Source organism: Dermochelys coriacea, chromosome 2, assembly GCF_009764565.3.
Source record: "Dermochelys coriacea isolate rDerCor1 chromosome 2, rDerCor1.pri.v4, whole genome shotgun sequence".
Taxonomy (NCBI): domain Eukaryota; kingdom Metazoa; phylum Chordata; order Testudines; family Dermochelyidae; genus Dermochelys; species Dermochelys coriacea.
In genome coordinates this window covers 258,155,387-258,178,822 of record NC_050069.1, presented here as the reverse complement: position 1 = coordinate 258,178,822, position 23,436 = coordinate 258,155,387, and the positions used below count along the sequence as shown (strand labels likewise).

The 23,436-nt window shown below is 45.4% G+C and overlaps 1 protein-coding gene across 5 annotated transcripts in view; it reads left to right on the top strand.

Moving 5' to 3' along the window:
• The window catches only part of LOC119850826 (sodium channel protein type 5 subunit alpha-like), a 320,846-nt gene that overhangs the window by 102,193 nt on the left and 195,217 nt on the right, over window positions 1-23,436 (top strand). For all 5 annotated transcript variants that reach the window (XM_043509706.1, XM_043509704.1, XM_043509702.1 and 2 more), the window contains exon 8: window positions 20,416-20,479. In XM_043509706.1, coding sequence (XP_043365641.1) covers window positions 20,416-20,479 — 64 coding nt within the window. The remainder of the gene's footprint in view (window positions 1-20,415; window positions 20,480-23,436) is intronic.

The window sequence follows — 23,436 nt, the reverse complement described above, 5'->3', positions numbered from 1 at the left end:
GGGGCTGGAAAGCCCCAGTATAATATAGACAATGCTGTAGACCTTTCTAAATTGCTTCAACCTCCCCAGGCTGCCTTATGGGTAGGGCCCTACCAAATTCACAGTCCATTTTGGTCAATTTCACGGTCACAGGATTTAAAAAAAAATGTAAATTTCATTATTTCAGATATTTAAATCTGAAATTTCACGGTGTTGTAACTGTAGGGGTCCTGGCCCCAAAGGGGCTTTTTGGGGTCTTGCAAGGTTATTGTAGGAGAGTTGCTGTATTGCCACCATTACTTCTGTGCTGCTGCTGGCAGCGGTGCTGCCTTCAGAGCTGGGTGGCCAGAGAGCGGCAGCTGCTGGCCAGGAGCCCAGCTCTGAAGGAAGTGCCGCTGCCAGCAGCAGTACAGAAGTAAGGATGGCATGGTATGGTATTGCCACCCTTCTGCCCTGCAGAGTTGGGCTCTCAGTCAGCAGCTGCCACTCTCTGGCCATCCAGCTCTGAAAGCAGCAGAATAGAAGTAAGGGTGGCAATACTGCGCCCCCCTACAATAACTTGGGACAACCCCCCCGTGACCCTCTTTTGGGTTGGTACCCCCAGTTTGAGAAATGCTGGTCTCTCCTGTGAAATCTGTATAGTATAGGGTAAAAGCAAAAAAAAGACCAGATTTCACAGAGGAGACCAGATTTCCCAGTCTGTGACATATTTTTCACAGCTGGGAATTTGGTATGGCCCTACTTACGGGCTGCAGTGCTGTGTGCTGCAGTCCTGCCTCTGACATGCCTGTCTTGCCCTCATGCCCCACTTTTAGCACACCCTTTATGCCAGGCCTTCTGAAGGCAGGCTTATGGCTGTTTTCCACAGGGGATTCCTGCCCCAGCTGGTGCTGGGGCTTTTAAAGTCCCTTTACCATTGTAATGGGGCTGGAGTAGGGGTGAGGATGTTATCCCTAGCAGTGTGGACATAATATAAGGTCCTTCTGTAACAAAGTTTTGATCAATAGCTGAAAAGTCATAACTATTCCTTTTAATGATCATTTTACAAAAATTTCTGCTGCTTAAACTGGCTTTTGAAAACCCTTTTAAGGCAGTGTAACTTGCTGAATCCCAAATAGTACTATTACAGTGCAGGTCTGTATTGGGGGCTGTATGGAGCAGCGTCACCCCAGGGAGGATGCTACAGGTGACACTGCACTTTGGGAAGGCATATTTCCTCCTGGAGCTTCATAATGCATTGTCCTTAGGCCTCTCCACATCTCCTATGGGTTAGCTAGTATCCCAGGAGGAAGTGCCTACACCTAAGACAGCTCTGGGACCCCAACTATACCTGGCCCTTCCAAGAGAGAGTGCAAAAGGGGGGGCTTCTTGTGCTCTGCCCACTGATGCATACACACCAGGACTAGGTACAATCAGGCTCAGTTAAAACTCCTAATGTCGATTTTTTTAAAATGCAGCTTTGAAAGTTTCTTGTGCTACAGTGCTGGTTGTTGGGTGGTAGGAAGGGCAAGAGCAGAGGTGAAAGTAAACCAGTCCGGTCTGGTACAGTGTACTGGCAAGAGCCAGTACGCCATGCCGGACTGGACCGGCTCCCCCAGGCTGGCGATTTAAAGGGCCCAGGGCTCCCTGCAGCATCCGGAGCCCTGGGCCCTTTAAATCACCACCAGAGCCCAGCCGCTGCTACCGTGTGGCTCCGGCAGCCAGGCTCGAGTGGCGCTTTAAAGGGTCCGGGGCTCCCCACCGCTGGAGCCCCGAGCCCTTTAAATTGCCCCTGAGCCCTGGGGCTCCCAGCTGCCTCTGCAGCTGGTAGCTCCGGGGGTGATCTAAAGGCGCCGGGGCTCCCAGCCGCAGCCAGAGCCCCAGGGCCTTTACATCTTGATTTAAAGGGCACTCAAATTTTAAAGGCCCCGTCTCTTCCAGTTGAGGCCATGCCCCCTGCTCAGGACTCTGGCGTACCGGTAAGTCCTTTAAATTACTTTCACCCCTGGGCAAGAGACAGTAGATGGGAATGCTAGAAATATTGGGTGGTTGGGGAACAAAGTGGATGGAAAGCAGTGAGGAAAAGCAGAATATCAGGAGATGCAGTGCGAAAGGATTTGCAGAGGAGCCAGTGGGTACCAAGTGGAGGTGAGAGCAGCAGCAAATGTCAAGGCAGGTGTGAGGGGAATCAAAGCCCCAGAAGTAGGGAGAGCAACAGGAGAGCAGCTGAACATAATTATATGCAAACCCTGGTAGAACTACCTGGCAGTGCCATTTATTCCTGAGCATTCTTTTCTAACAATACCTTTGGTACAGCGTGTTCCATGGCTTTTGTGTGCGGTATGTTTTTCATCTCCAAACTCTATTTCTCTATTAGATATTTCACTGTGTGTGATAGAACCAAAATGCAATATAAGTTTGTTTTAATCACTGCAGGTTACCAGCAGGTGTGTGTGGGAGGGAAACAGGTGGGAGAGAACTTGGAGGGGAGGTTCTTTGTTGATTGGTTTCTTTGTCAGATATTGGAGCTGCAAAATTATGGTGCTTTCAGTGTCGTATTTTAAATTTGGGATCTGGATGTTTTGGTGGCTTACAGTTCTCAGTGCTGACAGACATGTTAGGGGGGAAATTTACAAGCCAGCATACACCCATCTGTCCGAAACAGACAGTCCCAAATAATAGACACTTCTATGAAGCTTTTGCTAAAAAAGCCAGCCAGAACTAGAGTTGAACACCATTCTGATTTTGCAAATGCATTTTATTTTTTTCAAAATCAGAGTAAATGTATTGCACATCAAATGCATTCCATGTTGAACAATGAATCAGAGCATCACCCTAGCTGGGGTGTTTTAAGATGGGAACAGGAGCTGCCCTCTAAAATCGCATAGCTTACTAACATGACACTCACTCATTTCCCTTCAGTGGGTCAGAAGCCACAGATATTCTTGATGGCTTTCCATCTCTTATTTTTTAGTGTTGGCTTTGCAGGAGAGATCATGGCTCTTTGCCTAGCAGCCTATGTGAGTGCTGGCTTTCATGCACAGTTCTGCTTGCAGGTCTTGACATAAACTGCTAAATATTTTAATTTGGAATAAATGACCTTTTCCGGTAAATTTGCCTTTGTTTACTTATCAGACTATGCTGTGAAAATTTGCTTAGATCCATTCTAATCAAGGAGCAGTGTGACCTTGAGTAGTTTTGTCCTGTGCTCCCTATTCTGTATAGGATTTTATTTAGCATGTGCATTGTCTTCTAGCCAAGCGATGGCATCTTCAATGGCGTGATGCAGTTTTTCTAGGCCACTGCTGAACCTAGTCAGCAGGCATTCCTCGACAATGTGCGTCATCGTCTGTGTTGTCACGAAGGCCCCAGCAATACTGGTTTTGCTGCACAGAGACCTTGCCAGGTCCAGAACCTGTTCAACAGGGACCACTGGTGATGGGGCAGGTCAAAACCAGGCAGGCAAATTATGGGGTTGATGACGAGGGACTGATTATAATAGAGATCCATTCCTCTTGCCAGAGTGTTTCTGCCCTAGCATCCTGGCGTGGCAGATGAGACCATAACGAGCAACGTGACAGCAAATATGCAGCTGGTGGTTTAAAAAGGTCATTGTGCAGTGGCAGGCTTGAGTCGGCGTGTACTTTCTCCAGTAACTTGCTAGTGGCAACCTCTCATCTGCTATGAGGAGGAGCATTATTGCTTAGAACTGGGAGCCATGGGAGTGGCATCGGATGCAGGGTGACGGGGATGATATGCATGGCGGAATGTAACTGCGTATCCACCAGTTTGGTGTGTGACAGTCTGCTCCATACTGGTGTGCAGTACTCTGCATTGAATACGAGGTGGCGAGAGCTGATGTCTGCAAAGTTGGAGCACGAGCATCCCATGACGAACCTGCCAGTTTGCTAAGAAGATTGTTGCATGTCTTAACTTTAGCTGCTGTCTTCTTCAGGTGGGCATGGTAACTCAGTGTGCAGTCTAAGGTCACATCAGTTCTACTTCATGCTCCACCTTCTGACCATTCAGATAAACATTCAGTTCTCAGGTTGCGATGGGGTAAAGAAGATGGAACAAACTGGATACTGTTTTTATGACGCTTGGCTGGAGGCTCCAAGTCTTACAGTAGTCAGCTAACTTTGTCATGTCCCAGTTTAAGGTGGCATCAAGCTTGTGGAACGTCTGGGCCTGGGTACAGCAACAGATGTCACCTGAGTAAATGAACTTTTGTGACGCTATTGTTGACAGATCATTGATGTAAAGGTTGAACAGGATTGGCAAAAGCACAGAGCCCTGGGGTAACCCATTGCTCTGTCGTCTTCGACCACTTGTCTTCTCTCCCATATGGACTCTGAACCGCCTATCCCAGAGGAACAGTTCAACGATGCCTGTGACCCAAGGTAGCAGGACCTGTGATACCTTCACGAGGAGACCAGAGTGCCATACCATATCGTATGCCGCTGTTAGGTTGATGAAAACAGCGCCTGTTTTCAAGTTTCTCTGGAAGCCATTTTCAACAAATGTAGTCAGCACGAGTACTTGGTTCCATGAGCTATGGCCTCGGCGAAAGCTGGCTTGGTCAGTGCTCAAAATTCTCTCCACGTCGGGTAATATGCACTGTAGCACCAAGTGCTCCAGTGTCTTGAAGCTCATCGACAATAATGATATGGGACAATAGCTTGATGCTTGACTTGGGTCCTTTCCAGGCTTTAGGAGGCCAATGACTTTTGCAGTGCGCCATATCTTCGGTAGCCTCCCTTCACTGGTGAAAGAATTTCAGAAGCCAAAGCCAAACACAGGGGCCAAGGTTTTTCAGGAATTCTGGAGATATGTTGTCATAACCCGCAGCTGTTCCACACTTGATGCTACCCGGTGTCTGTTCCAGCTCTGTTACAGTGCATGGTTCTGGGCAGTTTCTGATCTGGTGTACACGTTAAACATACACCATTCGTTCCTCACTTGTCTTTGCACCTGTTTCCCCAAAGGTGCTCTGGCCACTTTAAGTAGGTATGAAGTATAGGGTGAAAATATAGCCAATATTTACAAAAAGCCGTGTTTGGACCAGGAGATACTAATAAATTGGAGGGAGTGTAGAGAAGAGCAACAAAAATTATTAGAAGCTTAAAGTACTGATTTGGGAGGAAATACCCCAACAGAATAAAGTATCCTTTAGGCAGAACTGGAAGGATGCCTAATACTTTCCATTAATGTCCAATTTTCAGTAAAATATAACACTGCCAAACTTCAAACAATTGGGATGATACTGTCCATAGTAGGTTTCTGCTTCAGTTTGATTTTTTAAAAGAGTGTTTTTTTAAGTTTCAATACAAATGGTTTAGCTGTATCCAAGATTTCGGTTAGGGGAAAAATTGGTTTTTATGTTAAATTGTTTTGCTAGAGTAAAAAAAAAAACAATACAAACGATCCTAAAACCATTACTTAGAGAAACTCTAGCACCTCCATGCTTTGGAGCAAGTACCTGAAATTTGGTCAGAAGATAGCCCTGGGGTCATGGAGGTGCCTCTTTTTAAAAAAAAATCACCCAGATTTAGCCAAGTTATAAGCCCATGAAAATCACCATTTGCACATGCTCAGTAGTGGTTTGTTAAGGGTTGGCAGCAAAGTTCTCCACACATTCCCTCTGCTATGAGATTGCTCCTTTTCTACAGAGGTACATGCCAATCTCATTTCAGGCTGCAAGTATCATTGACCTTTATCTTCACGGAACATGCTTCCTGACCTCACATAGCTTGAGCTCCAAGTAGGATGCAGTAGCAACAGCAGCTGCCTTTTTAGCCTAGCGGAAAGCATGTGGGGAGAAAGCCATGCATGACATTATGCAAACTATGTAATGAACTATTTGCAAAAGTTTACATAAAACTATATATTTAAGATTAGGGTTAACACACCCTGCTCTGAGCAATGAGAAGGGTAGGACATGGACCTGCACAAAACTTAGCAGCGCTTTCAGGATGCTCTTGGGTGTCTGGGGAGTAGCTGAGTGAGTGCCTGCTACAGTTGTTGGTACCATTGTGCATAAGGAGCATCTGGGAAACAGAGAACTTCTAGGGAGGCAGGAAGTGCTGGGGCTCTTGGGGACTTGAGCCTAGGGAACTTGAGAAGCCAGGAGCCGTCTAGGGAGTTGAGAGTACTAGGCCAACTGGGGATTTGAGAGCTTCTGGCGGGACAGTGGTTGCTGGGTTTGATGCAAGGGGTTGGGGTGGGGGCAGGTTTAGAAGCTTCTGGAAGTTAGGGGAGCTGCCAGGGGCAGTGGATGGGATGGGAGGGATAGCTCGGTGGGTCGAGCATTGGCCTGAGCATTGGCCTGCTAAACCCAGGGTTGTGAGTTCAATCCTTGAGGGGGTCATTTAGGGATCTGGGGCAAAAATTGGGGATTGATCCTGCTTTGAGCAGGGGGTTGGACTAGATGACCTCCTGAGGTCCCTTCCAACCCTGATATTCTATGATTCTATGGGTGCTGAGGTTAGAGGCTGATGGGGCTTAGGGAGCTGCAGGGGTCTCTGGCTGCTGGGGATTAGAAGGCTGCCAGAGTTTAGTGAGTTCTGGGGTACCTGGGAATTAGGGAACTGCAGGGGTCAGTAGGCACTGGGGCAGGTGTGGGGGGCGGGTAAAGACTGCTGGGAGTTAGTGGGCTGTGGGGGGAAGTGGCTGCTGGGTGAGGTTGTCAGTGGTTGAGAGATGTAGAGGGCAAGGGCTGCTGGGGGTGAGGCTATCAGTGGTTGGAGAATGGGGAGGGGCAGTGGTTGCTGGAGCTGCTGGAGGTAGAGGCTGTTGGAGTTAGGGGGTGGAAGGCTACAGTGCATAGTAGGTGCTGAATCTGGTAAGGGGTAGAGGCTGCTGGGGGCAAGGGGACAGTATGGGGATGGTGAGTGCTGGGGCTGGCAAGGGGTAGAGGTTGTCAGTGGTTGGGGAGATGTGGGAGGGAGGGATGTTGGGCCTGGCAGGAATGGAGGCTGCTGGGAACTAAGGGACTGTAGTGGGTTCTGAACCTGCTGGGAGGGGTAGAGTCTTCTGGGGTTTAGGAGGCTGCACAGGCAGTGGATGCTGGAGCTCGTGGAGGAGTAAAGGCTGCTGGGGTTTGGGAGGCTGTGGGAAGGGCAGTGGGTGCTGGGGCTGGTGGGGTTGAGGCTGTTAGTGGTTAGCGGCATGTAGGGGGACAGAGGATGTTGGGGGTAGGCCCTGTTGGTGGTTAGGAGGATGTGTGGGAGGGGACGGGTGCTGGGTCCTGTGAGGAGTAGAGTCTATTAGAGGACTGGGGGTGTGCAGGAAGTAATGGGGGTCTAGGCCTGATGAGGGGAGGTAATGGGCTGCTGGTGATTAAGAGCTTGTGGGAAGCAGTGGTGCTGGGCTGGCAGGGGAGTGAGTGGTAGAGCTGCTGGAGCTTAAGGAGATGTGGGGGACACTGGGTGCTGGGGGATAGATGCTATTGGTGATCAGGGAGCTGCAGTCAGGCAGTGGTTGCTGGGGGGCAGAGGATGTTGAGAGTGAGGGGGCTGCAGGAACCAGTGAGTGCTAAGGACCTGGGCGGGGGGACAGTGGGTACTGGTGTTTGTGGAAGACAGAGGCCTCTTTGGGTAGCTGCTGGTGGAGGTGAAATGGCCGGGGGTTTGTGCTGGGGGGAGCCTGTTGCACTTGGTTGTGGAGGGCAGCTGACAGCAATACCGGGCCCTTCACCTTATGCTGTTGCTGCCATCGCTTTCTCATGGAGAGGAGGAGCTGGGGTTCCTACTTAGCAGGCGCCACAGCAGCCGTGAGTGGCAGAAGGGCAGACCTTCAGGCAAATGTCTGCTGCCATCCCTCAGATCAGCTGGATGTGTGAGAATCTGGCTGAGCTGTGGGAATGAGTGGCAGGACTGCCAAATGTGTCATTGTCACATGATGAGTGATACTTGGCAGCCCTGCAGAAGGGAGCTGTGAGTTCTAGGCTCAATTCTGCTGCTGATTGGTATTAATAAAGCTGCACCCTTAGAGCACTTAATATAGAGCAAGGCCTTATTCCCTTGCCTTAGGAAAAAGGCAAACATCATTCTTCCAAATGGGTAGCTAAGAGATTACACAAGATCACTTCTAGTAAAGGTGGAATATACCCTATCACGACATGGCAGAATCGAGTCTCATCCATTTAGTCACCCAGCCTTTCAGATTGAATGTGCCAAATCTCTGTGCTATGTGGAACAACTAGATTACTCTCCTCTCCAGGACCAGGAATCTGAATTCCCACCACCCTATTGCTACCTAGCAATTAGTTATGTGAGCCATTAAAGAAGTATGTTGCATCCCCCTCTGATAGCTGCTCCACAGAGGATAACAGCTGGTGCTGCTAACAGTTTCTCCTTTAGTTCAAGTAGTAGAGGCCTGTGCTCGAGTTATAAAGGTCCTGGGTCCAGGCTATGCTGGTGACTTGGGGTGAGCAGTCAATATGGTGATGTACTAGAATTTCTGATTTTTCAGTTTTCCATCTTAAAAATCCTACGAAATTCCATTTTAAAAAAACCTGTGTTCAACTTTAAGGTTGCAAAGTCAAGCACTTGACAAACAGGAAATATCAGTATTAAGGTTGCCTGTGAAATCTTAATGCGTATGCACAAGGAGGCTGAATTATAATGCATTACCATTCAGTTTGCTCTAGAGTATCCCTGCCTCATTTGATGCACGCTGTGGACAGTGATTAAGGCAGAGGGTTGTAAGAAGAGAAGTTTATTTTCTTGTGGTTAAGACATTGGATGGGGACCCAAGAGACCTGGGTCCTATTCCTGGCTTAGGTTTGCCTTAAGTACTGGTAACCATAATTTGGCATAATTCCTGACTTTACAACCTTAAATGTTCTTTTAATAATGCAATTTAATGTACCGCATTTTTGTATATAATAGATAGATAGATGAAAAGAATAAAAACTGTATATAGTTTTCTGTCCACTGGCACTAACATACTAATCTGAGGGATGTTATGGAAAAAACAAAAAGATATAAACATTGGCAAAACAACCTGTGATTCCCTAACCTTGTTCTTGGAAATGGCTGAACTGCTCTGACTGATGCTTTCCAAAATATTTAGCCTGAAGCAATGATCCAGCATGGAAAATTTGAACCCAAATGATTAAAGCCCAGAAAAATGATAAGCATTTGAAAACAGGAACTTATAATGGAAAGCATTAAACTACCTTAGCAATTGGTTTTGCTGACAGTTCATCCTACTATAAAAAGAAAAGGAGTACTTGTGGCACCTTAGAGACTAACAAATTTATTAGAGCATAAGCTTTCGTGAGCTACAGCTCACTTCATCTGATGCATCCGATGAAGTGAGCTGTAGCTCACGAAAGCTTATGCTCGAATAAATTTGTTAGTCTCTAAGGTGCCACAAGTCCTCCTTTTCTTTTTGCGAATACAGACTAACACGGCTGCTACTCTGAAACCATCCTACTATAAGCAGCAATATAGAAAAATTAAAAGTAAAATGTGAACAGCTGGCTAAGCAACAACTAAGAGGAAGAGAGATGTTATAACAATCTATGAGCAAGGATGCAAATAGGAAAGAAAGAATGGAATGATTTAGGATAATAATGCAAAGGGTATGACTGAGAGTAATAGGGTGAAATTAAGAAAAAAGAACATGTAACGTGAATATCAGGAGAAACTTCCTGGCTGAGATGTAATGGTCTGTGAATCCCCCCAGGGAAACAATAGAAACTCTTGTGGCACCTTAGAGACTAACAAATTTATTAGAGCATAAGCTTTCGTGAGCTACAGCTCACTTCATTGGATGCATCCGATGAAGTCTCTAAGGTGCCACAAGTACTCCTTTTCTTTTTGCGAATACAGACTAACACGGCTGCTACTCTGAAAATAGAAACTCTGTCACTTCAGGCATTTAAAACTGGATTTGCAGAAACACTATTAAATGTATCCTGTGCTGCTTTGGAAGAGAGATGGACCTGGAGACCTAATAACTTCTTTCCATCTCAACTCCTGTGAATCTCTAATTTTGAAAAGGGGGAGGCATCCCACATGATTTGCAACACTAACTGTTCTTTGATATTGTTGTTGAATTAATCATGGGCCCAATCCTGCTCCCACTAAATTCTATGAGAGTTTTTACAAGTGAACACAGTGGGAACCAGATGAGGATGTACATCATTCTCTTGTGTTTTCCTGGAGATGGTGTGGGTCAGATGCTGGGAACTCATGCAGCCTAAGGGAATGCACCTTTTTCTGAGCTGATGGTAGTGCTCTCTTTTGGAAATTATTCCATCTTATCACATTTGTTTCTGACAGAGGATGTAGCTAGTAGTTGCCTACAGCAGAGAAAAGGAAAGATGGTTCTTATTAAGGACTCAGAGAACAAAATAAGTTGACAGCTATTGGTTTATGGTTGCATACAAATATGACACTGGACCCTCATCACTAAAAACATGGAGAGAAAAAAACTCTTATTTTAATAATTGTGGCTGCGCTGGGCTATATTCTTATCTTAGTTACACCTGTGTCAACCCAGAACTCCACTGGACCGAGTTATTTCAGATTGACGTAGGTGTAACTGAGAGCTGGATCTGGCCCTTTATCTTTTCTGCTGTGGTTGGTATGAGGTCGCTTGCTTGTGATGGGAAAAACAAACATTCCTTCCCTGCACAGTCATGCTGTTCTGCTTTATAAGCTCTCTGTCACAGCGAAAGACATCTGAGCTCTAGTCAACACCATCACACCCAATGCCTCTGCTGGGAGGAGAAAAAAAAAGGTTAGAAGAATAGGTTAGAGAAATAGTCATTCTCCACTGACATAAGTGAGTATGTATACATTAGACTCTAATAGGCTGATAAGCTGGTAGCTTGGACTGTAAGGCTAGTTGCCTGATTTTCAGACTTGCTGAGCATCTGCAGCATAAATTTGTTTCATTGGACTCTGCAACTGTTTAGCACCTCTGAAAATCAAGCCCTAGGAACCCGATTCAGGCCCACTGGCTTGGAATGCTCGCTTAATGGGAATTGCAGTGTTGTAACAGAGGGTAAAATTGATTTTGTCCTAAGTGAAGCACAGGATTCAAGAGGTGAATATAGTTGAACCACTCAGCAATATCGGCCACAGTGTAATTAAAATTAACATCCTTTGGGGGGGAGTGGAGTACCAAAGAAGCCCACCGTGGCTAAATATTAGAATAAAAGAGGCAGTTAGAGGCAAAAAGGCATTGGAAAAAAATTGAAAGTTAACTCCTAGTGAGGAAAATAGAAAGGAGCATAAACTCTAGCAACTCCAGTGTAGAAGTATAATTAGGCAGGCCAAAAATAAAAAAATAAAACTAGCAAAAGATACAAAAACAAACAGCAATTTATTTTAAGTACATCAGGAAGCTAGCCAGATAATCAGTGGGTTCTAAAGGAACGCTCAAGGAAGACAAGGCCATTGCAGAGAAACTAAATGAATTATTTGCATCAGTCTTCTCTGCAGAGGATTCTTTTTAGGTGACAAATCTGAAGAAATGTCCCAGACTCAAGTGTCATTAGAGGAGGTTTTGGAACAAATTGGACAATAATAAGTCACCAGGACCAGATGATATTCACCCAAGAATCCTGAAGGAACTCAAATATGAAATTTCAGAGCTACTAATTATGGCATGTAACCTATCACTTAAATCAGCCTCTGTGCTAGATGTAACACTGATTTTAAAAAAAAAAAAAGGCGCCAGAGGCAATCCTGGCAGTTATGGGCTGGTAAGCCTACCTTCAGGCAAACTGCTTGAAACTATAATAAAAACAGAATTATCAAACACGTAGATGAACACAATATATTGGGGAAGAATCAACATGGCTTTTATAAAGGAAAATCATGCCTCCCTAATCTATTAGGAGTCTTTGAGAGAGTCAGCAGGCATATGAATAAAAGTGATCCAGTCAATGTTGTGTACTTGGACTTTCAAAAAGCCTTTGACAAGATCCCTCACCAAAGGCTCTTAAGCAAAGTAAGTCATGGGACAAGAGGGAAAGTCATCTCACAGATTAGTAGCTGGTTAAAGGATAGGAAACAACAGGGGGAATAAATGGTCAGTTTTCACAGTGGAGAGAGGTTAATAGCGGGATCCCCCAAAAATCTGTACTGGGACCCATGCTGTTCAACATATTAATAAATTATCTGGAAAAGGAGGTGAACAGGGAGGTGCCAAAAGATGCAGACAATTCAAAATTACTCAAGATATCTAAGTTCAAAGCTGTCTGCAAAGAGTTACAAAGTGATCTCACAAAACTGGGTAATTGGGCAACAAATGAAAGATGAAATTCAATGCTGTTAAATGTAAAGTAATGCACATTGGAAAATATAATCCCAACTATACAAACAAAATGATGGGTTCTAAATTAGCTGTTACCACTCAAGAAAGAGATCTTGGAGTTATCAAGGACAGTTATCTGAAAACATCTGCTCAATGTATAGCAGCAGTCAAAAAAATTAACAGAATTTTAGGAACCGTTAAAAAAGGATAGATAATAAGACAGAAAATATAATGTCACTATATGAATCAATGGTATGCTCACACCTTGAATACTGCATGCAGTTCTGGTCACCCTATCTTATATATATATATTGTGACAAAGGTCTGTCCTTGCCTTCATGGGTCCAGCGTTTCCTGGCGGATTTCACTAGCCTCGGAGGCTCACTGTGACTCTCCACATAACCCTTCTCTCTCTAGAGACAAGGGTCACAGTCTACTGAGCCATTTTCATCATAAGCCAGCAAGGGAGGTGAGGAGAAGTTATCCTTCCTTGCACAGTCTCTGTTGTCTCCCAGTCTCAGTGATTAATCAGGGGGCAAAGTTGGGGGGAAGCCCAGGCCTACCCTCTACGCTGGGCTCCGCCCAGGGACCCTAATAGTATCCGCTATGGTAGCTGACCTTTTAGAAACATGACATGTATAATGGGCTACTTCCCCCACAGCAGCCCTTACTTCCTCAAGTTCCACTTCACCCTTACTTCAGGGCCTCCTTCCTTGTGCCTGATACGGTGTGTACTACTCAGCCTCTCCAACAGCACAACTCCTGACATGCACACCCACCTGACTGACTGGGAGGCTTTTAACTAGTTTCAGCCAGCCCCTGATTGGCTTCAGGTGTCCCAATCAACATAGCATTCTCCCTGCCTTCTGGAAAGTTCTTAATTGGCCCCAGGTGTCTTAATTGACCTGGAGCAGCTTCCATTTCACTTAACCTGGTACCAGGGATTTGTTTAGCCTGGAGCTAATGTATCTATCTCCCACTACTTTTCTATAGCCAAGCCGGCTGCACGAGATGCAGCCTGTCTGTTTTCAAACCGCGCCAAGAAAACATCTCTACACGCTCGTGTTCCACACCCTTCACGCCCGCACCCTTGTGTCCCGCCCCGATACAAAATGGCGGGACCTCCTGCCACCTTTGGAGGGTGAGGAGCCCTGGTGGGCCAGCCTATATTCCATCTTAGTCCCAAAGCCCGCCGGGGATGTCAGTTGGCGGCTCCTTCACGGAGCCGTGAGCACGGGCGTGTACTTGGCGCGGTTCACCACAATCCCAGACACCTGCCCCTTTTGCGGCGTGAGGAATACCCTGGCACATGTCTACCTGGAGTGTGCCAGGCTGCAGCCCCTATTCCGGCTCCTCACCAATATCTTATTACGTTTTTGGTTGCACTTCTCCCCTCACCTTCTCATTTATGCACTCCCTATCCGTGGCCCCACAAAGTCACGGGATCTCCTGGTCAACCTCCTCCTGGCCCTAGCTAAAATGGCCATCTACAAAACCAGAGTGAGGAGGTTGGCCGATGGAGTCTCCTGTGACTGTAGGGCCTATTTCCGATCCTCGGTCCGTTCACGTATCCGGGCAGAGTTCCTCTGGGCGGCGTCCTCTGACTCCCTTGACGCCTTTGAGGAGCAGTGGGCGCTGTCCAGGGTTCTCTGCTCGGTGTCCCCGTCCGGTTCCCTTCTTATGACCCTTTGACCGCACTCCTGTCCCTGTTATTTTATTAGTTGTCCCCCGGAATTTTTTGGGCATCTAGGTCCTGTGGATCCCCCTTTTAGGCTGGGGGGGATCCTTTAGCAGTGGACGGGCTTCGCCCGCCCACTTCCCGGATCCCAATAAGACTACTTTTCTATAGCCAAGCCGGCTGCACGAGATGCAGCCTGTCTGCTTTCAAACCGCGCCGGGAAAACATCTATACACGCTCGTGCTCCACACCCTTCATGCCTTCACCCTCGTGTCCCGCCCCGATACAAAATGGCGGGACCTCCTGCCATCTTTGGAGGGTGAGGAGCCCCGGTGGGCCAGCCTATATTCCACCTTAGTTCCAAGGCCCGCCGGGGATGTCAGTTGGCGGCTCCTTCACGGAGCCGTGAGCACGGGCGTGTACTTGGCGCGGTTCACTTCAATCCCAGACACTTGCCCCTTTTGCGGTGTGAGGGATACCCTGGCACATGTCTACCTGGAGTGTGCCAGGCTGCAGCCCCTATTCCGGCTCCTCACCAATATTTTATTACGTTTTTGGTTGCACTTCTCCCCTCACCTTCTCATTTATGCACTCCCTATCCGTGGCCCCACAAAGTCACGGGATCTCCTGGTCAACCTCCTCCTGGCCCTAGCTAAAATGGCCATCTACAAAACCAGAGTGAGGAGGTTGGCCGATGGAGTCTCCTGTGACTGTGGGGCCTATTTCCGATCCTCTGTCTGTTCACGTATTCGGGCGGAGTTCCTCTGGGCGGCGTCCTCTGATTCCCTTGATGCCTTTGAGGAGCAATGGGTGCTGTCCGGGGTTCTCTGCTCGGTGTCCCCATCCAGTTCCCTTCGTTTGACCCTTTGACCGCACTCCTGTCCCTGTTATTTCACTAGTTGTCCCCCGGAATTATTTGGTATCTAGATCCTGTGGATCCCCTTTTTAGGCTGGGGGGATCCTTTAGCAGTGGACAGGCTTTGCCTGCCCACTTCCCAGATCCCAATAGGACTACTTTTCTATAGCCATCTGGCCTTGCCCTGTCACTATATCAAAATCTATATCTATCTATCTATCTATCTATCTATTAGAATTGGTAAAGATACAGAGAAGGGCAACAAAAATAAGGAGTGTGAAACAGCTTCCATATGAGAAAAGATTAAAAAGACTCGTGCTGTTCAGCTTAGAAAAGAGACGACTGTGGGGACATGATAGAGGTCTATAAAATCATGAATGGTGTGGAGAAAGTGAATAAAGAAGTGTTACTTACCCCTTCACATCATGCATAAACCAGCAGTCATCCAATGAAATGAATAGACAGCTGGTTTAAAACTAACGTAAGGAAGTACTTCTTCACAGAACGCTTAGTCAACCTGTGAAATTCATTGCCAGGAGATGTTGTGAAGGCAAAAATTATAACTGTGTTAAAAAAGAATTAGATAATTTCGTGGAGGATAGGTGTCTCAATGGCTAGTTAGCCAAGATGGTCAGGAACATAATCCCATGCCCTGGGTGTCCTTTAACGTCTGACTATCAGAAGCTGGGACTGCATGACAGAGAATGTATCACTCGATATTTGCCCTGTTTTATTCATTCCCTCTGAAATATCTGGCACAGGCCACTGTCGGTAGACAGGATACTGTGCTTGCTGGACCACTGGTATGATGCAGTATGGCCATTCTTATGTTCTTATATAAAATTGGGTCATGGTATATAAAACTGGTCAGCAGTGTTTTGGGGGGGGCGTTGTTTTGGTTTTTGTTTTGGAAAATGCTGATTTGTGGAACCAGAACTTTTTGCAGAGACTCATTGGTTTCAAGAGAACTTTAGTCTGGAGGTTTTCAAGTCCAGGATGGAATTTATGGTCAAAACCAGAGAGGGAGACATTCATTGCAGAATAGCCAACAGTCCAGTTGTTATGACACTCACTTGAGACGGGAGACTCAGGTTCAAGTCCTTGCTCCAAATTAGGCGGAATAGGGAGCTTGAGCTTCCCAGGTGAGTTCCCTAACCACTATCAGCTGTTCTAGGGTAAATTTGTCTCATGTGTTTCTTCACAGAATTTTCAGAGGGCTTATTTTGGATCTGATGTGGAACAAAAACAAATCATGAAACCTCAAAAAAATTTTTTTTTGCAGAACTGAATTCTTTTTTTCTGGCCAGCCCTAGTGGTATAGTGTGTGTTTATGTGGCTGAATTCTGGTATGCATGCAAATGCATTTCCATTGTAACCTTGTTTAAAATGAGTGCCAAGGCTCTTTAATTTCTGACTGCTGAGTACTAATTGCAGATGTTTGATATTTTTGAAAAACAGAGAAAGTAATCCTGCACCATCAAAGTAAATAATTCATATAACTTTCAGTTGATCTGGGGCTATTGTTGTTATACCCTTTCATTCATTGTTTTAATATGGCAAAGATGATTATCTTGTTCTTTTATACTCCTTTAGAGACACACATACACATATGTTTAGATAAAAGTGCATGGCAGGGTTACACATGTACCTTTAAATACACTACACCTTTTAGTAGAGCTGGCCATAAATTTTTATGTAAAACTTTTCTTTGGTACAAAATGGCTTTTTTCAGAAATAAAGGGGAAGGGAATCAGAAATCAGAAAAAAAAATTCATGTAAAGTAAAAAGTAAAAAATGTAAAGAAAATGAAGCAATTGTCAACATTTTCCACAAAACAAACATTTTTGTTCATTTCTTCCTTTTACAAGTAAAATGTGTTGAATTTAAATAGTACCGTGTTGCGCTGACTATGCATGTTAATGATACAATCAAGTGAGGTAAAGCTGAGGCATAAGGGTGCAGTGGAGCATAGTCTGTAGTGTTACGGAAGGGGTTCTGTTCTTCAGAACACAATGATGATTGCATCTCAAAGATCTCTGTTTCCCCAGGATATTAGGATATGTCTACACTGCACAGAATTTATGGGGACATATATAGTACATGCACTACACATACCCCTAGCAGAGCTATAATTGGCAGTGTAGCTGGCAAGGTTCTGCTTAGGCAAGTAGAGTACAGACGCGCCAGATCCATAGAGGTATGTTCCCTACACGGTTCTCTATGAGCTCAAGTGGTGCATCCCCTGCCTTCCCACTGCTGGAGCCTTTTCCTGCTGCAGGGAGTTGCCGGGGCCTTTTCCTACCCCAGGGAAAGATTCCAGCAATGGGGAATTGCCAGAGCCTTTCCCCACTGCCTTCCTTCTGCCAGAGCCTTTCACTGTGGTATGTAGCTACACGTTGCATTGTGGGTGGAGCCCACCTTTCAATGAAGCATGTAGCAAAATGTACCCTACATGCCAGCACCAGTGGCGTGCTGTGTAGATATACCTTTAGGCAGAAGATCAAACCAACTTCCTTTGAATAATGATGTGACCAGTGTGTGAGCTTCTGATAATACAGCAGTTTTGCTCTTCAGTGATAATGCTATAACACCCCTTCCCTTCAGTTATCGCTGGGGAATCAGCTATTCATCTCGCCTTCAAATTCAAACCTGGCGTGGTAACTGTCACTCTTATTGTGCAGACTATCCTCCATTGCTTAGATACTTTCCACCGGCAGTGCCTCAGTACTGATTCTCCCCCATGCATTCCATAAAGCTCTTTGGGACTTAGCATCTGCCTGTTTTAGGAATATAAATGTTTAAGTCAACAGCAGATGACAGGTCATATGTGTACTCTTGGGATTTTAAAACTTATCCTGAACACTGCGACTTGTTTGTACACATTCTCTCTCTCTAGTTCTCTCTCAGTCCTGTGCTCTTGTTCTTTCTGCACCAGCTTTTTGATTCAGTTGACCGTGGGTTGTTGCATCAGTGTGAAAGAGACTGAAACTCCACTCCAGTGGCTCCAGTCAGCCAAGGAGACAGAACTCAAGCTGTGGTGAGGAGTAATTGTGCGTCATCACCAAAGGATTTGAAATGAGATCCAAGGACTGGAAGCTGAGGCTAGATAAATTTAGACTAAAAATAAGGTGCAGGTTTTTAATTGAGAGGGTAATTAGCCATTGGAGCAATTTACTAACAGGTTTGGTGGATTCTCCATCATTTGCAGTCTTCAAGTCAAGACTTTATGTCTCTCTAAAAGATATCCTCTAGCTCAACCAAAAATTATGGTTTTCTTGATGCAGGAATCACTGGGTGAATTATGCAGGAAGTCAGACTAGAGGATCTAGTCTTTTAAGCCTTGTAGGCTTAAAATCTATAAGAAGTGACAACCCTCCAAATTATATCATTTTCTCCACATTGTTCAGCATCTATATGCACTGATATAATTCCTTAACAGAGTGGAGAGCACCATCAGTGTGCTGTATATCTCTTATCATGTGGTCTCCTCATGTGTGCTCACTATCTTAGATGTATGCCAGGGCAATAGCTGTTGAGGGGATTGTTCAGAAGTAGTAAACAAGGTTAAAAATCTTGGCAGTGTTTTGGATCAAGGTATTTCCAGAGAAAACCCTACATGTGGAACAAAGTACAAAAACACACTGTTTGAGCAGTGTTTGTCATAATTTTTCCTATGTTGACTTGTGCAAACCAACAAATGACCTCATGACCACAAGGTTCACTGATTGTAATTTCCTCCTAGCAGTAATCAGAAAAGGCCTTTCCATTGCTTGCAGCTTATTTGAAATGCAGCACCATATCTGCTCACTGACTTGAGCGAGGCATTCTTTGCATTGTCTGCCTATGTAAGCCTTTACTCCTGGGCAAATTCTGCACCATTGCGCATGTATAGAATTCATGTCCCACACAGAATTTTTTTTTCTCTGCAGAAAATACATTCTGCTAGAGAGGTGCTGCAGTTGCACCTTTTTCCCATCAGGGACTGCTGTGACACCAGAACAGAAAGCAGTCACTCCTGGGTGGGAGCAGCCCCAGCTGTGGATAAGAAAGAGAAGAAGCTGGGCTCCTCAGAGTGCCCTGCCCTTGGGGCCATGTAAGGAGACACAGGATATGGGGGCACAGACAGCCTGGGGCACATGTGGCTGCTGGGGGGTCACAGCCTGGGATTCAAAAGGGTTAGTGTGGGGGACAGACAGGAGCGGGGACTGAATGGGAGTGGAGGTGCAGGGACACATGGGGATGGGGGGAGGGATTGGCTGAATAGGAGTGCAGGGTCACGGAGGGTGCAGGGACACATGGGGACAGGAGGAGGAGGGTGCAGGGACAAATGGAGATGGGGCAGATGTGCTTGACTGAATGGGAGAGGTTAGGGGCCAGCCAGGGTCTGCATGGAGGAGGCTTCCTAACAATCCTTCCCCCCTCCGCAAAAAAACCCCTTCCATACTTCTCCCACCCACACCCAACAACCCTCCAAGTTCACACCCAGGCTGCTTCCCATCAATTACTTCTCTCTCCCTCAGCTCCTCCATTACCCCTGACTCCCCCAAGCCTTTGCACTGTTTCTGACAGGTGTAGGAAATTCATTTCTGTATTGTAGTTTAAATAAATTGTTATTCAAAGTTCTGTATTAATATGCCTAGTAAGGAATCTAATTATCAAAAACATATTGTGAATCTTTTTTGTTGTCTGTATTGTTACAGACGTACTTGCTGATGGGTAATTTGAAATAAGTTACCAAAATAAGTGAAACTGGTGTGATTATATTGTGTTGTTTTGACAAATAAAATATGCAGAATTTTAAAAGATTGTGCAAATAATTTTTAATTTTTTTTGGCACATAATGCCCCCAAAGTAATAAGCTGGCATGCTTGGTTTCTAAAACCATTAACAATGTAGGTTAAGGTTGCAATGGAGACCTCTTTGAGCATCATCTGGGATAGCATCTCTGCTCTCACAACACCAGCTGTGTAGGGCTCTCATGTGTAAAGTCAGCAGGGAATTATTCCCTTGCTATAGGGTCTAGGATATGTAGAGTATGTCGGGTATGCATGTAGGCTAAGTAGGGTATGCATCTTACTCCTTGTTGAAAACCATCTCAATCCACTTTCACTTGCTTCTGGAAAGCATCTATTATTATTTAACCCTGATCAGAGATCAGGACCTCATTGGGATAGGCTCTGTACAACCACTTAATTTTTTCCCCAGTTATGCTTTTTAGAATGTCCATTGTTGAAAGCATATATATTAACTTACCCTTGTATTCCTATTTCTTTTAATATCAGGCTTACTTGTTTGTTGTCTGTTGAATGTTAAAAGGATGTATTTTAATTATGTTATTATTACCTTTATTTTGTCTTCTTTATGTCGAACAAAGGCTATTAATGAATTTTAAATACCGATTGCAATAGCTAAGAAGCTTTAAAATGATATATTTTAATTTTCACAGCTGATTTTACAAGAACTGAAGTATGTTGCTTCCTGAAAATTAAAAACAGTGAATCAAACACAACCCTTTATTCATCAAATCCCCAGATTACTGTAACCATATATGCTGTTTGGTGGATAATTTTCAGATACTGAATTAATTTGGGAATGTGCTTATTAGAAAGCAGGTTATCAATTCATGATTCCTTCACTTTTGTGGCAGAAAACTACTTCATAAAAAATGGCACTTCGGACGCACTACTCTGTGGCAACAGCTCAGACGCTGGGTAAGTGCAATTAAAAAAACATCTTTGCTTCTTCTCTTTTCTTTCTTTGACACATTTTGGTTCAGTTCTGTTCAATTCTAATTGGCATGAAGTAGGGATTTCAACTTCCCAGTGTCAGTAATAATGGAAACAAAGATAATGACAATATAAGTATATTAATAGAATTTTCTAAACAGCAGAGGAAAGAGATTGGTGTGTCTAACTTATAGAGGTCTGAATTTTTAGCAACCTTATTACAAACTCCTTTTTCAATCAGTTTAATTTTCTCCTCAAAAAAGTGCTTGAAACTTAATAACATTTTGGCTGAGTGGATAGTAGCTTAAAGGAAATGAAAGGTGAAGAAGGAAGCAGAAAAGCAGAATGGGGAAATAGACTGATGATTAATTCCAGTATTTCTAGCAGAGGAGGAAGAACAGAATAATAAATTCAAACCTTTTGCCAGTACTGAAACCAAGATGTTTTGGACATACAAAGATGCTTTGTTAATTTATGAGCTTCATGTGCATGTAATGCAGGTGTAGAAGGTCTGTATTCCAGTTTCTCAAACCTCTGCAGGCAGCAGAAGGAGCAGGAAATATAGACCTCTTGAGATGCTAATTCAGGTTAGCTGCACAGAGGCAGGGTAGAAGCCTTCCTTCACATACTCACCAGCTGTACACACAGTCCTTCTCAGCTGTCTTTGATCCTGATTCTCCAGGCTCGGTGGTGTGGTGGTGGAGGGATTTTACCTGGGGAGGGAGTGGCTCTTGTGAGCCTGAGAGGATTTGGAAGGAGGTTAAACTATGAGGTGAGGAGAAGGGAGAAGGTTTTAAGCCCTTGGGAAGTTCTGAGCTGCAGGAAGTTGGGTAGGAAGGAAGAAGGGGGATCTCAGAGTGAGGGGGTTTGTTTTTGAGTTAAGAGGGAGAGAGAATTCTGAGACTGGTAGGTGGGTGAGAAGAGAGGGTTTTGATCTGGTTGAGAGGGTGCTGAGCAGGTTGGGGTGGACTGAGTTGGGACAGCTGAGTGTGGATGAATGATGAGAATGGAGATGTGATTGGCAGGAACTCTGGTATGTGTGAAGGAGGGTGTGTCAGTAAGGGGAATGGAGAAGGAGGTAGGAAGGTTAAAATCTAGACTGGAATGTGGGGAAAGGCAGGCAGAGAGAAAGAAGAGGTCAGGACTAGGATAAAACAGTAAGGGACCCAGAGAGATAAGCACTTTTTCTGCCTGCCACTGTCTATATCTGTATTTACATGCACACAAAAGATAATTGGATGTGTCAGCCTTCTCCCTGCATGTCTTGTATGTCTGATCTGTATTGCCAGGCTGATTTAGACTGTAAGGTCCCTGGGCAGAGGGCCATGCCTTCCTCGACGTTTGTTTCAGGAAAGGTACAACATCAGCACTCAGTAAATAAACATGGATGATAGTAATACACTGCATTAGCCTAAGCTCAGGCTGGACTCTAAGACTATAGGGGAATTTTCTAGGAGTTCTCAGGACTTAGAAGTCCCCTGTGGCCCTCCAAGCAGTGGTAGTTTAAACACGGGTCCCACTGATATGTGGATTTGAATCCTGGCTGGCAGCAGGATACCCAGGGCCCGGACCTTAGTTCCATTATGCCATTGGGGCTGAGGGGGAGCAACGCTGCTGGAGAAAACTGCATCAGGAAGTCATGATTTAGAAAAGGTTGGGGTTGCTGGACTTGGTTTCCTTCCATTGGCCCTGAGTTTGAATTTAGTGCCTGTTACAGGGTAGTCAGCTCCTTTAAGGGCCCGTGAGCCTGTGGCCAGGCAGCCCTGTTTGATTATTGGACCCACTTGCAGTGAGTTCAGATGATGCCTATTTAGGGCTGAGAGATCTCAGTTGAATGTGGGGAGGGCACTCATCCAGTTATATCCTGGAAAGTCCTCTTTTTGCTGGCTTTTGCCCCCTGTCTGGTAATGGGACACAACCGGACATGCTTTTGTCTGGTATCGGATGGGGGACACCATTTTGAATAGCGTGCCACTCTTCCCCCACCGGCCTGACCTCACGTGCGGTGCGCTCTTGAAACTGGTGTTCCCTGTGTGGCGTGACCTCACACACACCGTGCATCCGCCATCATGCCAGCAGGGGCAGGGTCACCCAGGCAGGGACGGGCCCACTCCATTCTCAGAAGTGCCAGAATGTCCATTATTCTGGTAACATGTGAGCGGCCATCCTAGTTGGATGGAAGCTGCAGGAGGGAGATTAGTTCCTGTGACTGGCCCTGGAAGAGGGTGAAAGGCTCCTGCAGCCAGTGTTGGTCAGGGGAATAGCATGTGTGTGTGTGTGTGTGTGTGTGTGTGCGCACGTGCGCGTGCGTATTACTTTTGTTTGCATTAATAAACTGTGCCCCGAGGGAAGGGCCTGAAAGTGACCTGGTCATGGTGTTTAATCTTTCTGGGGCTGGGAAGACACACCAGCAGCAGTCTGCCATACCTTACCTTGTTATGTGTTATGTGCTGGGAGCTGACGCACTTTCGGCTAGATTCACAAGGGGGACTTAGGCTATGACTACGTACAGCTTAATTTAACATAAGTTATGTCACTCAGTGGTGTGAGTTAGCCACCCCCCTGAGTGACAGAATTTAGGCTGACTTAGCGCTGTCCACACCAGCGCTTATGTCAGCAGGAGAGCTTCTGTCCTTTCTTAAGACACATGAGATAACTTTCCTGCTTTACTCAGCACTAGTGAGGCCTCAATTTGAAAACTGTGTCAAGTTTTGGGTGCCAGATGTGGACAAATTGGAGAAAGTCCAGAGGAGAGCAATAAAAATGATTAAAAAAAAAAACAAAAACAAAACCCTGGGCATGTTTAGTCTTCAGAAAAGAAGACTGAGAGGGCACCTGAGAACACTCTTCAAATATGTTAAGGGATGTTATAAAGAGGATGTTGTTCAGTTGTTTTCCACGTCTATTGAGAATAGAACAAGAAATAATGGACTTAATTTGCT